Here is a 17674-nt window from a genome sequence, read left to right as displayed (position 1 = left end):
TAAACATTTTATGATTGTAAAATCCAGGGTTTGGGCCTAAAGCTCATTGGTTGAGACTTTGTTTCTCGAACCTGAGGTCGCAGGTTCAATCCCCAACTTACGTACCAAGAAAAGGATCGTAAAATCCGTGTTTTAGCTTATAAAATCTAGGTTTTAGCTTGTAAAATTCAGGGAAGGCGGCAATTCAATTATAAAATCCATGTATCCAAACAGCCCCAAAATTTATGAGATTGCTGGTAGTCGTCATGACAACTTATCAAAAGACTAATAGCAAATTTTGTCCTCAGTATTTTTCATTTTATTAATTGATCTCTTGGATTTATTGACCCTTCTTTTTCCTAAATAATTTGAATCGACTTACAAAATTCAAAAGAGTAGTTATTTGAAGGAAAAGTGGGGTATTCAAGTCATTTTAAGGCTATTTTAAAAAAAGGGTCAATGATATTTCCATCCCCTATGAAGCATTTTGGTTGAAAATGAAGTGCCTCTTTTGATTGTCTTGTTTGGAAAAGACAAACACAATGAGGTAGAGTTTATTAAGAGCAAATCTCATCTATACCCCTCTCATTACAGATCATCCAAAAGATTGTTCCATTAAAAAAATTTCCAGTGTTTGGTAAACTTATTTTTCATGATTTGTTTTTTAAAATATCAATTTTTTTTTTCTTTTTTCAAGAAAAATTGCAAACATACTAGACCCTTACATGGACAAATTTCAGGATCTAAGAGGTTACCAATTTTCATTGAAAACAGAGATAATTTTCAATTGTTGGAAAAAAAATTTGCAATAAAAATTGAGTTTACCAAATGTTAGAAAATTTATTTCCCATAATTATATATTGGCCCCTTTTTTAACTTTGGACAATCCCCCTAGTGTATTTATCACTAGCCTTTTTACACTAAAGGAGGCTATCCCAAGTTTAAAAAAAAGGAGAATATATCATTTCCCTAAACATAATTATCTGTTTAAGCCAAAAAAAAAAAAACACTAGCTTGAAACAACCCTATTCGATTTTTACTTAGAGGAACCTTCAGTTTATTATAATATCCCTCTAAAATAATTAACCACAATCATATCATTTCCCAATAAATCGTGAAAAGAAAAGAAAAATCCAAGAAAACTTTTCCATCAGAAGTCTTTTTTTCTTGCAATCCAAACATGGCCTTAGACTCTAAATACATGGGATTTGCTAGCCGTAAATACATTTATTACCATACCTTGACGCATAGATGATTCATGGATTCACGATAAACATAAGAGTTTAGATGCACAAATAATGAACTAATCAAGTCAACAAAACACAACAACCACAAGAAGACACACACACATGTGGCATAATCAAGGAAATTATAACCATAATCTAACAAAAAGCTTGTAAGCCATCGAAAAGGTATCACATGATTTAACATAGTAGGTTTTCATGAAAACCTACTGTCACATAGTAGGTTTCCATGAAAACCTACTGTCACATAGTAGGTTTTCATATAGGGTTTTCTTAACAAATATGGTTTAATTATCACATGATTAATTAATAAGAATAACATCAAAAAGGTATTTAAGGGTTTGTTTCTTCTATGTAAAATGGGCGTAAAACAAATTTTATGCGCATTTTAAGTCGGAAATGAGTGTAAATTTTGTTTTACGCTCATTTAAAAAAATGGAGCCTTAGGTTATGTTACTTTTGACTAAAAGGGGCGTAAAACAAATCTTACACCCATTTTTAAGTTAAAAAAATGGGTATAAAATTTGTCTTACGCGATTGAAAGAGAGGGAACCTTGAGGAAAATTGGAACAATTTGATTCCAAAGAGATTATATTTAGGCTACTAATATTTGCACTACGGTGTTTTTATAAGGGAAGTGATATATCCGCCCCTTTTAATTACTTGGGACACCTGAGTATAGTGTGTCTAGACTGGCAGAGGACTAGACTTACGTCACGGGGGAAGTGTTCAATGGCCCAGATTGCGGCGTACACCGATTTCAGGTGTCCCAAGCAATGAAAAGGGGCAGATATATCACTTCCCTTTTATAATTGCGCAAACTAAGCTTTTTTTTCCTTTTTTAATTTGCTTTTGAGAGTTTTTGGGAAGTGTAATAACCTGTGACAGCTGTTTAAGTAATAAAAGACAAGATGAGCTAGGACAATTATCAAAACATAGTAGTGCCAACATCAGTAGCCTATTTTTATATCAAAAGCTCAAGAAATCAGGGAGTAGAAACATATATGACTAAATTAACAGTCTCAATTATGGCATATCTGCCGTCCTAGGAGAGACCAAGTCCAATTCTCCTGGTTGTATCAAATGAAGACAGAAAGATGACAGAATAGTTGCATTGCCGGCCGTACATAAATCATCATTACTTAGTCTTTATGCATCAACCCCATCTCTCTCTCTCTCTCTCTCTCTCTCTCTCTCAACCAATTCATGCAAAGGAGGACAACATGTAACAGACCAAAAGAGAATGAGAAAGGAGAGAATGACATTAGGAATTCTAGTTTGTTTAAGATGTTCTTCCTTTCCTCCTCACTTGAGATCTTTCTAAGGAGCCATGGCACATAGTTACTCTTCATCGGCTTCGCCTTTATCGCCCCTCCTCCCATCACCAATCAAGGGAGAACCTCGCTTTTCTCAAAAGTTGCTATGGGGAGGATTCATAGTAGGCTTAGTTATGACATCTATGATTGGTGTCATACTATTTGTTTTCATCAAGAGGCGATTTTTCGGGCCAATTAAGCAACGGCAGGAACGAAAATGTAAAACAGCTACGTGATATTTATTGTTTTGTTGGTTTTTTTTCGCTCTAGAGACGTGTATATTGATCAAATTTTATGGTAAAAAATAACCAGACATCTTGCAGAGTGGGACTCTAAATTTGAGACGCTTCCAATTCGAAGAACTTGAAAAGGCTACCAAGAATTTCAGTCCAGAGTACCTTGTGGGCTCGGGCGCTTTTGGGAATGTTTATAAAGGAACATTTGATGAAGGAGTGCTTGCAATCAAGAGGGCACATGCTGATTCTTATGACAGCGTCGAAGAATTTAGAAATGGCAAGTTGTTAGCTTGTTTGTATGCAGAATATATACATTGTTAAATGCCATTAATGACACAGCATAATTATGTTGAACATTTGTTTATTACAAGAATTATGATTGATTTTCTAATGAAAGTTTGCTGAAAGAGATGCATTTTTTCGAAGCAGAAGTGGCACTACTTTCGAAAGTAAAGCACAAGAACCTTCTAGGCTTGATTGGTTTCTGCGAAGAAGCCGGTAAGTAAATCATACCAAATGTTAACCAGGAGGAAAAGAAAATTGACATTTTGGCTCCATTTCTTTTGACATAAAATGTGCGTAAAACAAAATTTTATACTAAAATTTGTTTTAGGCCCATATTACGACGAAAGAAATAGAGCATACCTATCACTACAACAAGAAAACCCCCTGATAGCAAAGGAAGATTAACCATCTCTATTGTTCTGACTCTATAAACAGTCTACAGCGATGGATTTTATTTCCGTCACTATTTGTATCAAATCGGTTGCCTCTTGGATATCCCATAGCCCGAAAAATTTCTATTTTTGTTCTTTTGTTTAGTTTACATACAGAATCATTACTCATTAAGTAACTTCCCCTAAAATTTTCAAAACTATAATGATCTTTGGTAAATGATATCAATACTCCAATGGAACTCCTCTCTTTGTTAAACACAATTACCAAAAAGCTACCATCATCCAATCAGAAAGGTGTTTAACAGAGAGGAGTACCATAATCAAAATATGGTACAGATGTTATTTACCTTAAAATAACTACAATGCCAATTGCATCCCTTTCAATGAGTGACCAAACTTTCTCTACTTGCCCTTTTAAAACTAGAAGATCTAACATGCTTTACTTGGGCTGAATGCAGGGCAGAAGGTGTTGGTTTATGAATATGTGCCCAATGGTTCTCTGCTTGAATACATAGTTGGTGAGACCCATCTTAGTTTTTTTCTCAAGATCTCTAGCATTCACCCAAAAAAAAAACTATTAAAACTATGTAAATGTGATAGGAAGAAGAGGGAAGACTTTAACTTGGAGGCAAAGAGTAAACATAGCTATTGGGGCTGCTAAAGGTTGGTTTCTCTCCCATAATCACCATTATCTTATCTTTTCTACAGTGTAAGAAAAACCATGGGATCCTTTTGTAGGTATTTCTCATCTTCATGAAGGTATCAAACCAAGCATAATTCACAGGGACATCAAACCAAGCAACATCTTAGTTGGGGACGGGTTCGAAGCTAAGGTTTCCGATTTTGGGCTGGTGAAATCAGGACCGGTGGGTGATGAGTCGCATGTCAGCAGCCAAATCAAAGGGACCCCAGGCTACTTGGATCCTGCTTACTGTTCTAGCTTTCACCTGAGCCCATTCAGTGATGTCTATAGCTTTGGAGTCATACTTTTGCAGCTTGTGGCTGCCAGACCTGCAGTTGATTCTTCAAGAAATCAATCTGAGTATCATATAGTTGAGTGGGTAAGTGATAATTTGTGTTTACCATAATCAATAATGGTTAGTGTGTTTACTATGATCTAATATCCATTAGCTAAATTTGTATAGCAGAAAAGAGCATGTACTGAAAGCTAGTCTATGAATTGCTGAAAAACCTCAACATGATGACTTCTGAGCTTTGGGTTCTTATATTCCTAGGCATTACCCACATGTTGTTGCATACTTTTCACTGAAAAATACAAATTCAGATCCCTTGCTAGTCCTTACCCATCTAGTTGAAATATCCAAATGGGCATTACCCACATGTTGTTGGGTACATTTCACTGAAAATACAAATTCAGACCCCTTGTTAGTCCTTTTGAAGTGTTCTTATTAACAAAAATAACGTTATCCTCCTCGATTTCACTCATACAACAAAAATTATAGGCTGCTATGGAAGTACTTGAACAAGAAAATTTTCTAATTTCTCTGGTTCTTTCATCACGTTGCAGGCAAGGCCTAGCTTAGAAAGCGGGAAAGTGGAGGATGTGTTAGATGCTAATCTACTATTAGAACCATGTAACATGGAAATGATGTTAAAGATGGGACAACTGGGACTGAGATGTGTCGTGAAGGTGCCTAGACAGCGCCCGACAATGAGTCAAGTGTGGCAACAACTAGAGGAGGCACTCCATTCAACAGAGACCCTCATTCACAAGCAACCCTCGCAAAGTTCTCGTAGATTTAGTGACCAAGAATTCTCTCAGAGCTTCGCAAGTACAGACGGCATCAGATTGCAGAGATTTCACGTAGAAATGGATAGTCTCTCCTTCCAGAGCGCAAGCCTGCGGTGCTTGGAGAATAACAGTATCAGCATCGACATAGACAAGCACGAGTTGGGAGGAATTAACGAAGATACTGAACATGAGGGTAGCTTATCGCACAAATAATTTGGCTTCTTAGCCGTTGATCGGACCTTTAAGCTTGAATTCTCATCTAATTAAGCGGGGTTGTTAGGATGTAAGCGTGATTTGATTCTGATAAGTTGCCATTTTTTTCCTTTGGTCATGTTGCAACCATAAAGCTTAAAGCTTATTTGTTGATGATGTGAGTTTGGAGAAGAAGAACTGCCTTTAGAATTGAGAAAGATACAGTGCAGAGAATTCCAAATTGTATAATCATGCCATCAAATTCTCGACAGAAAACACTACATTTTGTGAACTTGCATGAGCTTGAGAGGAGATTAATGTTCCCAAGTCCTAAATTGGCTTTTAAACTAGATAATTTTACAGAAAAATGCATTGCCAAGTGATACATGAAAAACTGAATATTCAGCTTCTATAGAAGACTGGGTTTAATTTGTGAAGAAACCACTGCCAATGATTCTTGAAAAGCCTCTAAAATATGTGAATTGCAAATTTTGAAAAGGGAAATGATATCCTCATGGATTGCTTTAAAAAGGGACCTCCTGTTGTAGAAATCAGCAAAATCCAACCCAATCATGTGCAAACGAAACAATAAAATAACAAGCACAAAGATAATGCGCGTGTATTAGTTTGCCAACGATGCCTACCTGAGTCGATGAGAAATATCACTATGAGCAAGAAGAAGAAGATTACAATGGTTTCCCCATGATCTAAAACCAGATCATATATACAAAACCCTTAGCATAATTTTCTTCCAAGATCTCTTTCTCGCTCTTGTTATTCCCACAAGAGACCTTTCACACACCCAACATGCTGGACTGCTCCAAAGATCCGCCTCCCTCGTCTATGTTGAAGTGTCTTGGGGATGCCAAGGCAGTTTAGTACTGAAACAAATCACTTAAACATCCAGAGGTAATGAAGAAGAATACACAAGCTACATAGACAGCCAAGGAAGGTGTTTCACATAATTTACAAGGCCAAGGATCCCAAAACAAAAGGGAAAATGAATTAAGTTGAACTGACCAAGCAAATAATTTACTGTCCTCTCGAAGATCCTTTTATGCTGCTCATAAACTAAAGAGAAGTACCTGTCCCTAATTATAAGTATGAGAAATGGGGGATTCTCTGCAGATCAATGTTCTGGGGTACATTAAAGAATTTGAGGCTTTGCTCCATCTCTTCTTTCCCAGACTCCATCCGAGGTGTGTCGACAAAGGGACCAGTATGGAACCCTAATAGTGAAACAGAGAATAGGAGACGGTGCAGTTAAGAGGAACTGAGTTCCATGGGTGTGGCACAAGGGGCAAGAGAATTCATGGGTAGATTGATCCCGCCACCTCTTATTGACACTGTGGGCCCCTTGATGGTGCTCGCCTTGCTTACAAGATTTGAATCCAGAAACAGGACAATGACAGTGATGTCGTCATGAAAATGGCGGCGGACCCCACGATCAATCTTCTTCAAGTCTGAGTACCTCATTTCTCTCTTCTTGGCTGCTTCTTGCAGTGCAGCTTTTACAAGCCTTCGGGCACTTCCCTGCATGAGCATCAGCGGATGAAAGTAATTTCTGTTTTCTGAGCATAAGAAGCATTGAAACTCCATGATGTGAGACTAGAATAGTTTTAAATTTCGGCCGAAATTCGAAAGTACATTGAATCAGTTTTTTACAGGATTTCGGCAAAATTTCGCTGAAATTAACTAAATTTAGGCCGAGATTTCCACTAAAACCAAAATATTTCGATTTCGGTAGTGGCTGAAACGATACCGAAACCGTAACTTAAATCCTGGAGAGTAGGCATTGGCCTGAACTTGTTAGATCAGGCACCTGAATTAACCCAGCTAGCTTTGTATTGTTTGAGATGAATGTCGACGTACACACATTCAAGTCCTTAACAGAAAATCTGGGTTTTTTATTACCTATTTTTCATGTGTTTTCAAGTTACTCAGGTAACTATTTAAAATACATTTCTTCAAATTAAATATTATATATTGCACAATTAGAATAAGTTTCCAAACATATATATATTTTTATAATAAGTAGATTATATATTGCATGTCATATTTATCAGAAATTGCCATCCTAGATATCTAGCATGCGCACGCAAGTCTTGGTCAAAGTATTTTATACTTCCCTGATTGATTTATAACAGTTTTAAATTTGTTAATACAGAAATGCTACATTCACAGTCGCCCTTGAAAAAAGAGGGGCAAAGGGCGCCCCCATTGGTCAAATCCCATTAAAGACAGTTAAGATTTTAATTTTCTGTTCCATCTTAAATGGGATTTGACCAATGGGGGCGCGCCCTTTGCCACTCTTTTTTCAAGGGAACCTGTGAATCTAGCATTCCGCTTGTTAATAAGACCCTAAGCTAAAAATCTTACCATAGGATACATGCAAAGAACAAAGACACCAAAAGCCTTTGCCAATTTGGCGAATCAACTCAAAAGAAATGCATAATATTTAAACCTACTTCCGAGAAATAAAGATCAATGAGATAGAGAGATTACGTTGCGTGGATTGTTTTGAACAATATTGACTGCTTCTTGATTGCTAAGATGCTCCCAAAGCCCATCCGATGCAAATATAAGAAATTGATCATGTGGTTGCAGTGTGTGCATAGAGATCGATGGTTCAGAACTCAGTATTGGCCTTTGGAAAGATTCACGAAGCCGGAACTTAGCATACAAGGGCTCTCTGTTGAATTCAGACTTTTTTAGATATACATCACCGATAGATCTAGAAATCTGCATGACCGAGTAGTAACTTCTGAGCATTAGAGGACAGCAAATCTCATTCTAAATATTGTAACAGTATAATGGGAATTATGCATGATGAAAGTAATAATCAGAAAGCCACAAAGATTATTAAGAGTGAGACATCTCTTGCCAAACCATCACCGAAGTTTTCAAGATTGGCATGATACCATATGTTACAATCAAACATATTAGGAAAATGTTGTTTTAGTTCTCAGGATCATGTTCCATAAATTACATTCAAAATTAAATATGGAAGTAAAATGGCAGCAAGATTGGGGGATATTAGCAGAAAACATACATACTGTGTAGCAATACAAAACAGAAGGAAATACGGTTAGTTTCAGGCATAACATGTGCATCGACCACTAGAGACATCCGGTCAAGGATCTGTCTATTGAAGGTACTAAATATACCCAGACAGCATTAGTTAATTAGCGAACACCCAGAAAACATTATGTTTAGTTTCATCCCATACGTATTTATCAGTCCTACCAATGTTCATATCTCTTTCGATGAGGGATTAGAGCTGGATAGAGGCACTGGTGCCACTTTCATAGCTCTCATACCCAAGGTGAAGGGGGCAGCGATCTACTTTTATAAATTACACATTTGTCAGTAGAAACCTAATCGGTTGGAAATGTAAGAAGCAAACTGTTGTGGCACGTTCTAATGCGAAGGCTAAATATTGGGAATGGCTATGACTTGCTGTGAACTTAATATGACTGAAGAAGTTCCTTGGTGACCTGGGATTGAAAGTAAAATAGCAATCAATCAATCAATCAACTAGGCCTTTGTCCCAAACAGAGTAAAATAGCCTATGTCCATATTTTGTGACAATCAAGCTATCATTCATAATACAGCCTCTAATATGGGGCATTTAGGCAGGTATGCTGATGATGTTATTTCACCGGTCCGATCATCGATCTGGGGCCTTTAGGGGGCGGGTCATCGCGCTGAGAAATTTCGACGGCCCAATCGTGGATTTGAGGTTTCCGGCCATTGATCTGAAGGATCCAACGGGATGCACCTACATCAAAGCGTCACCATCAATGATACTGCGATCCAACTATGTCTAGTCCACAAGCAGATTCCATAACATGAACCTCAGCCTTGTTAGAATCCTTCTCACCAATAGGCCCTGAAGACCCCCATAATACCTTTATCTGCGCTTTTAAGAAGACCCTTTACGGCATTCGAGCTCGGGTTGTCAAGACTCGAGCCCTCAAAGTTTCACTTCAAAATCCCAGGAGGAGAGTCCTGCCTGGGCAGATGACACTCCTTGTACATTTGCTTACGAATCTCCTCCCAAGACATGGGGAAAGAAGTCACAGAAATACCTCTAAAAATGGAAATCTTCGTTGCCCATTGGACAACTACAAAGAAGATTTTCCTCTGGATATTGTGCACACCTCTAGTAACACCTTTGAAATCTCTCATGTTCCTTTCCTTCCAAATCAGCCAATGAGAAGCAACAAAGAAAAGGATACAGAGAACTCTACCTCTAGAAGGCCACAAAACAAAAAATCCAGGACTTAAAATGGTCAGTCTATGACTAGGAAGAACCCAACTACTCCTAAAAAGAGCAAGAACAAAGTACCAATTCTCAAGCATTAAGTTGAAGTGAAGCAAAAGGTGATCTACAGGCAGCATCAACAAGGCATAAAGCACAATGACTAAATGATTAATTTCTATTTCTCGTTATCGTGGAATTCGTCATCAAGATAGATCGCCCTTATGCGGTCAACGAACTCATACTAATGCAAGGACTTTTCACAAGCAAATTCGGATCGGAAGCAACCAAATTGATCTCACAATCAAAAGAGTTTCTTCAGAACTCAAAATTCCAATCCACCTTTCCGTTATGTCTGCAAAAGGGGTCAGCCACACTGATTCATCTTTTAGAAGCTACATTGAAGAGCACCGATAAGTACACACTTCCAAAGGTCTGTTCCCACACCACTCGTCTAACCAAAATCTTATCTTCTCCCCATTGCCCACTCTGAAATGGACACCTTTCTGGAAGGAGCTTAAATTTTATAATATCTAGCCAAATTAAGGTCCCATGAGCTCTATAATCATCCCACAAAGGTCAACCTCCAAAGCTAGATCCATATTTAACCTCAATCACCGTTCTCCAAAGACAGTCACCATCTTCCCCAAGCTTCCACAGTCCGGAGCAAAGTCTCATTCATCAATTTCAGCCTACTTATCCCAAGGCCTCCCCCTCCTTTTCATACTTGCATATGTCATCCCAACTAAACAAATGGTATTTTTCATTGATCTCTTTCTCATTCCACAGATAGTTTAGTTGAAGATGCACAATTTTGTTAATCATCAAAACAGAACAATAAAATAACGACAAGAAGAATATGAGGAGATTAGAAAGGACAGCCTTGATAAGAGTCATTTTGCCCCTAAAAACAAATTTTTTTTCCGAGGGGGTAATCTCATTTCAACTCTCTCGATAACAGGATCCCACAGGCTCTTAACAGGCCTACAAATGCACAGAGGAAGACCAAAGTAAGAATTAAGTATGGATCTCGTCTTACATCCCAAGGTATTGGCAAAATCCTTAACCTCTGATTCCTCCAAATGAACTCCGATGACCATAGAATTTGAAAAGTTAATCCTTTTGCCCACTAACAGCTTCGTAGCAATTGAGCACAGCCTTTAGGTTCTTAGTCTTCCAGATGTCAGCGTTGCTAAAAAGCAAGGTATCATCTGCGTATTGAAGATAAGAATTTTTCACCTCAGATTGATCAATATTAATGCCTTCAATCAGGCCTCTAGACCTGGATTTTTCTATTATTCCGTAAAAATATTCCACCAAGATAGTAAATAGAAAAGGAGACTGGCGTAACCCTCTCGTCGTCTTAAAGAAGCCTCTAGGCAAACCAGAATCGAGCACCATTCTAACCAGTATGTTTTGTTCTTTCGTTCTGCTCCCTTGTATCGTTTTTTAAAACAGTATGAAATGTTTCATTCGTTCTAGACACAACGGAATGTAATTCATAACTATGCAGAATATACTCACCAATAAGTGATGTGTAGGTTTGAGCTATATGGCTTGTCATGTATGCCCTATTTGCTTGAATTCTTACCTTAGCTTTGTACATAAAATTGCATGTTCTTCTTGGATGCCTTTTTTGAATGGTGACGAGAATAGATTAAAAAGATAATTACACAAAAACCTCGACCGAACAGATCAGGAATGCAGACAAAAGCGAACAAAAAACAGACAAAGGGAATTAATGATGGATCACAATATCATCTCTCTGCACTTCAGCCCAAGCTCATTAGCTGAGTCATTGGCAGAGCGATAAACATGACGAAATGAAACGTTTTTTCTGTGAATATGATCAAGAGCCACATCCATCGAATCAACCAATCTCCAAGGGAGAGCTCCCCTCATGTATCCACCAAATGACATTCAGCAAGTCTCCCTTGACAATCACAGAGTTTAGCAGCTCATGATCAATAAGGATCCATGTCTTTTGCGCAAGAACGTCTGCCTCGTTATTGTCTATAACACCAATAGGGCAAAAAAAACACCTATCTAACCTTGCCTCATGGTCACTAAGTATACCTCAAAAGCCTGCAGAACCCAAATTCCCTAAGCTAGAGGCATCAAAGTTCTTAAGGAACCCCAAAGGGGGAGAGGACCACCTAGGAGATGGCCGATCTTGGGAGTGATGGCTGTCTCTCTATACACTCCACAAGCAATCCTCAGCTCAGCCTCTGCCACCCATCTGAATTCTTTCATTCCACAAGCCCACCGCACCACCATAGTGAAAAGCACACAGAAAATGGAGTGAGGAGGTCTTGATTTATTTTTACACACCTGATTAAAGATTCTTCCTCTCATTCCAGACCAACCATTGAAAGGCCACAAGAGAAAGTCTCCAAAGAGAAATGTTTCAAAACGCGGACGCAAGTCAAAACACGGCTAAAGCAAATCCTAGTTGACGCAGCCAAATAATTGGTTAACACGACGTAGTACTTGGTTGATGCGGTCAAGTACTCGGGAGAGTCAAAGGAGTTTTGATTGACTGTGTAGGGCAAAATGAGGACTCAGACAAGAACAAGGTCAAGGTAAAAAGGAGTCGACTCGGGTGAGTCAACGACGAAGCAGGGGAGTTTCGAAACTATGCCAAAGAGTCATACGCCGTTGAGACAGAGGGCAAAACTCCCAACTCTCCATCAATTCACTGATATGACAAGGGAACTCCCATCAAAACCCCAAGTAACCCAAGCACATATTGGAGTCATGTGTTATATCTTATATGTACATTTGTTATCTGTGAGTTATGTCTCTGTGTTATTCTTTTCAATTAGAAGTAGAGAATAAAGCTTTAAAACTCTGGATTTTGAATACCAAATATTCCAATATCTCTGAAGAATTATTTATTTCCAGGTTTATTTTCAGTGTAAGTATAAACTATAAAGGAAACCAGTCATACAAACAAAGAGTTTTCTTGGGCGTGGCTCAAAAATCGACATAAGCAACTCAAGTGAGCCTGCAACAGATGTGCAAATGACTAACTCACATGCTGGCCGATGTAAAGCAGAAAAGGCACCTGTGTCAGGGACATGACTAACCTCACAGAGATCTAGTAAGAGGTTAAATATAGTAATACGCCCACATAAATGAGCTTGACACTTACTTAATTAGCATGATAGATGAGAAACTAAAGCACATACAATTATAATGTAAAGATAAATGTACATAAACCCTGATATTGGGGGTGCGATTCGCAATTCAGAAGGCCAGACTATAATGCATTTTCTGGACCGGTCGGGGTATGCGATGTCAATGAGGCTGAAGCAAGAGCACTATTATTTGGATTGAAATGGTTTCGATCTCACAATCTCGATCCTTTGATTGCGGAAGGGGATTCCTCAAATGTCATTGCTTGGGCTGCAAACAAATGCGCGGGACGGCCTTGGCATCTCTCTCACATTTTGGATGAGATTAGAGATTTAATCCGCTGCATAAAGCTGCAATTGGCTCATCGAAGAAGATCGGCAAACACAAAAGCGGACAAACTAGCGAAGGAGGGGGCGACTCGAAATGAAATTTTAATTGTTTTCAATGATGACGTTTACATACCCACTGTAGATTAAGGGTGGTGAGGATTTATTTTGGTCCCTTGGGGACATCTTGTCCCCGGACATTTTGGTTGTACTTGATTTAGGTTATCAATTAAATTGTTAATTTTTTTAAAAAAAAGTACATAAACCTCGCACCTTTCATGTTAAAGTGAATCACTATAAAATTCTAGATACATATAGGGGAGTGATTAATCGATTCCCATATATCTTAAATCGACTCCCCATGTGTCTTTCTCTCTCCTCTGGGTTAGAGAGAGAAAGACACATGGGGAGTCGATTTAAGATATTTGGGAGTCGATTTATCACTGCCCTACATATATGGACAATGAAAACGGGCCCCACATCAAAACAGAGTCCTTTTGAATTGATGTTATAAACTCTCATCAATTTTGATTGCCGCCATCATGCAAAGATAGAGTACCTGTATGAGGCCCTTTACACGCCAGACATTATGCTTTAAGACTACAATTTGTGAGTCATCTGGGTGCAACGAGAACAGCTCCTGACGCACGGATTCGATGCTTGCATTGTGCTCTGCTGACAACTGGACGGACAAAACCTCACCAGTTGCCTTGACAGCTCTCCCTAAAACAGCACGTGAGTCCCCAACATTTGCAATGTATAGAGTCCCATTACAGATCACACCAACCAGGCAGCAAGATCCAACTGCGGCAATCTGGGGCTTTGTAGGCCATTGTTTGGTGACAACAGAGAAAAACCCATCCTCCGTCGCCTGAAATGCTTTTCGTATAGCATCCGCTGACATTGACTGTTGCTCCGACGTAAGCCCTGCAAAGAAAAAGACAAATCATAATCATTTTAAAAAAAAGACAAATCTTCATTCCTCACAAGGTATCAGAATCCCAAGGTATGAAATTTCGGTTTCAGCCTCAGTCGAAAACGAAATTTCGGTGGAAATTTTGGTGAATATCTTACAATTTCAGCCGAAATTTATAAATTTCGGTACCGGCCGAAATCCGAAATTTAAAACCATGCATAATCCTCATCCATAGTTTAAAGACAATATGGTGTTGGAATGGCGCCAATGAAACCAAAAAAGATATAAAAGAAACAAGATTACAGCTGTTTTAGCAATGGAAGGGAAAATTGGAGAAGCAAAATCTATACGCTATGAACAAAACAACCGACGCGGAAAGACAAAGAAATCAAAATCCAACAATTCAGCGTAAAAGATCCAACATTGAGGTCAACCAACAAGTTTAAGTTTCCATTGCAACAAAACAAAAATTCAGAAAGTAAAATATACCCATTTACACAGCCATTCAAAAAATATATATACCCATTTACACAACAAGAAAAGTTGCTATCTTGGTGTTAAGCAGAAAAATAAAAAACATGATAATAAACTATCGTCATATAAGTCTAGTAACAATCTCCAGATCTAAACTACAACGCAACCAAGTAAACAGATTTAAATACAGGCACATGAGAGGAAAAATAATGATGCTATGAACTGAAATTTTGCAAACTTAAAGTCTAAATACAAAATCTTCAGCTTCAGATTCTTACTCTTGAGGTGGTGAAAGAGGTGATTGTTGATGTAGCGTGATGTCTCAGGCCCTCCGTGCCCATCATATATCCCAACAAAGGTTCCATATGGCCCGGACTCGAGCGAGCTCAAGGGACCCGACTCAATCTGGCTCTGATCCTCAAGCAAGTTGTTTGCTTGGACCACAGCCATCGAGAAGTCGCCATTCAAGTGCTGCCCTGTATCCTTATACCATAGAAGCCCTTCTTGACGACCCACAGCATCTGAACCCGTATGAACATGCCGATCCGAAGATGGACGCCAACAGGCCTTCAGAAAGTTCATCAACCCAGATAACATCCCTCATCTCACCCAAGCCAGCCTCCAATTTTGCAACATCCAAAAGGATGCAACAAGACCCACAAACAAAAATCGCACCCCCACTTATCCTACACCATAAAAAAACCAAAGGCCACAGAGAAAAAACCACCAATCACGGCAATCAAATCAACAACTGAAACAAAATGTGCTTTGATAAGAAGGAAAAGATACTCCTTTACCTCACTCTTTTTTTTAAATTGAGGAAGGCACCCAATCAACCAATGCAAAACAAGAAAGAAAATTAAACAAAACCCAAATCCAACCTCCCTAAACTTCCACCTAAAAAAAAACTGAAACCCCAACAGCCAAGGGAAATCCACAAAAGGATGGAGAAAAGACTACAACCCACCTTTTTTTAGCTTTTATTCTTAATATCCTTATACAATTATCTGATCAGCATCAGCCATTCCAAATCCCAGAAAGGTCTACAGGACCCAAAACCAAAAACCCACCATCCTTTTCCCTCACTGCAAAAGACCCACCAAACAGAAAACAAAAAAAACCAACAGACACTGAGATTTTTGCATTCCAATAGAACATACAAAAGAAGGTATAATAAATAAAAAACCCACCTCTCTTTTCCCTCACTGCAAAAAACCCACAAAACAGAAAACAAAAAACACCTACAGACACTGAGATTTTTGCATTTCAAGAGAACACACAAAAGAAGGTATAATAAATCAGAAACCCACCTCTCTTTTCCCTCACTGCAAAAAACCCACAAAACAGAAAACAAAAAACACCTACAGACACTGAGATTTTCGCATTTGAAGAGAACACGCAAAAGAGAAGGTATAATAAATCTTACCTTTTTCTGTGCCTCCTTCCTATCTCACCAATGATCGGTTGATTAGTTATCTGATCTGAGAAAGGGGCAGTCCATGTGATTTTGTTAGAGATAGATCTGTAGATCGATCAAATCAAATGAAAAAGAGATGAGGGTTTGGGTTGTTTTGGAAAGAAAAGGAAAGGGGTTTTTAGAGTCAGACGAATTTGGAGATGGGGGAACTGCAACTATCGTCTCTCTCACCAGACAAACCCATAAAACCCAACAGCGAGGTTAAGGCCAGCAAAGCAGAAGAGCTCCTATGGGCCCCACACAAACAACTATAAGAAAGAGAGAGATTTGGGCAACAATGCAAATGTAAATCAGGCCATGGATCTTTTACACCCTTTAACCCCTCGGGCAAGTTTCAAGTTTTCAACCCAAGACATTTGACATTTCTGTCACCGGGCAATGATGTATTCACCCCCTCTTTCCCTAGGACAGCCCCTTTGTCTAAATCATACTTAGCAAAACTCCATTTTAAACGGAAAAAAACGCGTTTTATTGCCGTTTAAAACGTTTACAACGAATAAAACTAAATTTCTTTAGGCAAACATTTTAAACAAGTTTTTTTTTTTTACCAACTTTCCAAGTTTACCCCACCATATTTTGCTAATGACAAAATTCTAAACTCATTTTCTTGTGTTTCCATTTTTTTACTATGTTTTTTTTTATCCAGTACCGTATTAAACTTGAATTTTTGCTTTCTAGAGGTACAACTCAGCCGAAAAAAGCTCGGGTTCAGGTTCGGGTTGACTTTTCCCAACCCGGATTGGGTTTGGGTTGATGGTTTGGCAACCTCAACCCGACCCAAGTGATACCCGAAATTTATTATTATTATTTTATTATTTTAAGCTTAAAAACTTAGGTTGAGTTGGGTTGAAGTCGGGTCCAGTCAGGTTCGGGTTGGAAAAATGGGTTCCTCGGATCGGGTCAGGTTGGTCCCAACCCGACCCAACCCAACCTGAGTTGCACCCCTATTGATGTCCCATTTTTTTGCCGAGACACGTTTTTCTAATTATGGTCTAAATATAGTAGTCATAAACATGGTTTTAAATTTGAGCTGAAACTAAATCCCTTTCTAGTGTAAATAGAGTATTTGTAACCATGGTTTTAAATTTCACCGGCCAATGATATATTCACCCCCTTTTTACCATCGGACAGCCCCTTTGTCTAAATAGAGTAGTCATAAATATAGTATTCAATTTCAGCTGAAACGAAACTCATTTCTAGTGTAAATAGAGTAGTCGTAACCATGGTTTTAAATTTCGACCGAAAACCAAAATTTCAGGTTTCGGGAGACCGAAAGTGAAATCCGTAATACCTGAAACGTTACTTTATTTCGACCGAAATTTTGGTCGAAATTTAAGAAATATCACTAAAAAAATCTAGATTTTATTCATTATTTAATATTTTTCCGAAAAATCAGTAATTTCGGCCAAATTTTTGTACGAGATAAAATATTACTATATTTGATTTCGTTGGATTTCGTCCGAAATTTCAGTTTCGGTGAGCACCGAACCACATTCCGAAACCGAAATTTGAAACCATGGTCGTAACCATAGTTAGCAAAATGTGATTCGCCAAGAAAGGGGACGGCAAAAATTTGAGTTTAATACGGTATTGGTTAAAAAGAAACATAGTAAAAAAACAGAAACACAAGAAAATGAGTTTAAAATCTTGTCATTTACAAAATATGGTGGGGGTAAAATTGA

The 17674-nt window shown here is 38.3% G+C and overlaps 2 protein-coding genes across 6 annotated transcripts; one reads left to right on the top strand and one right to left on the bottom strand.

Annotated features, from left to right (window-relative positions):
• Positions 1 to 2509: 2509 nt before the first annotated feature.
• Positions 2510 to 5472, top strand: LOC143886206 (putative serine/threonine-protein kinase PBL9). Its single transcript, XM_077390158.1, has 7 exons — positions 2510 to 2758; positions 2852 to 3056; positions 3202 to 3206; positions 3911 to 3970; positions 4053 to 4115; positions 4191 to 4513; positions 4981 to 5472. Exons 1-7 carry the CDS (start codon positions 2554 to 2556, stop codon positions 5416 to 5418), a joined length of 1299 nt encoding a protein of 432 aa, XP_077246273.1. The 5' UTR covers positions 2510 to 2553; the 3' UTR covers positions 5419 to 5472.
• Positions 5473 to 5991: 519 nt separating this feature from the next.
• LOC143886546 (putative protein phosphatase 2C 60) lies at positions 5992 to 16254 on the bottom strand. Of its 5 annotated transcripts, none has more exons than XM_077390563.1 (6): positions 15942 to 16254; positions 15483 to 15600; positions 14794 to 15318; positions 13685 to 14052; positions 7903 to 8139; positions 5992 to 6930 (listed from the first exon to the last, which is right to left on the bottom strand). In XM_077390563.1, the coding sequence occupies exons 3-6, from the start codon at positions 15110 to 15112 to the stop codon at positions 6661 to 6663; spliced, it is 1194 nt and encodes a 397-aa protein (XP_077246678.1). In that variant the 5' UTR covers positions 15113 to 15318; positions 15483 to 15600; positions 15942 to 16254; the 3' UTR covers positions 5992 to 6660. The 5 variants fall into 5 exon arrangements, with proteins under 5 accessions (XP_077246678.1, XP_077246677.1, XP_077246679.1 ...); XM_077390562.1 differs by having other exon boundaries at positions 14794 to 15201; XM_077390564.1 differs by lacking the exon at positions 15942 to 16254 and adding an exon at positions 15706 to 15840 and having other exon boundaries at positions 14794 to 15201.
• Positions 16255 to 17674: the final 1420 nt, after the last annotated feature.

The sequence above is a fragment of the Tasmannia lanceolata genome, unplaced genomic scaffold (assembly GCF_043159265.1).
Source record: "Tasmannia lanceolata isolate RefF3 unplaced genomic scaffold, GAP_Taslan_0.1 ptg000011l, whole genome shotgun sequence".
Lineage (NCBI taxonomy): Eukaryota > Viridiplantae > Streptophyta > Magnoliopsida > Canellales > Winteraceae > Tasmannia > Tasmannia lanceolata.
The sequence above is the reverse complement of the archived record's forward strand: the minus strand, read 5'-3'. Positions and strand labels throughout refer to the sequence as shown.

What these genes read in the sequence shown, in the direction of transcription:
- LOC143886206 (XM_077390158.1), top strand. Translation starts at nt 2,554, where the DNA reads ATGGCACATAGTTACTCTTCATCGGCTTCGCCTTTATCGCCCCTCCTC. An exon ending in GCAACGGCAGGAACGAAAAT is followed by an intron (nt 2,759 to 2,851) that starts GTAAAACAGCTA and finishes AAAAATAACCAG; the next exon opens with ACATCTTGCAGAGTGGGACT. An exon ending in TCTGCTTGAATACATAGTTG is followed by an intron (nt 3,971 to 4,052) that starts GTGAGACCCATC and finishes TAAATGTGATAG; the next exon opens with GAAGAAGAGGGAAGACTTTA.
- LOC143886546 (XM_077390563.1), bottom strand. Translation starts at nt 15,112, where the DNA reads ATGTTATCTGGGTTGATGAACTTTCTGAAGGCCTGTTGGCGTCCATCT. An exon ending in GTGTAAAGGGCCTCATACAG is followed by an intron (nt 8,140 to 13,684) that starts GTACTCTATCTT and finishes TCGGTCATGCAG; the next exon opens with ATTTCTAGATCTATCGGTGA. An exon ending in TTCAAAACAATCCACGCAAC is followed by an intron (nt 6,931 to 7,902) that starts GTAATCTCTCTA and finishes ATGCTCATGCAG; the next exon opens with GGAAGTGCCCGAAGGCTTGT.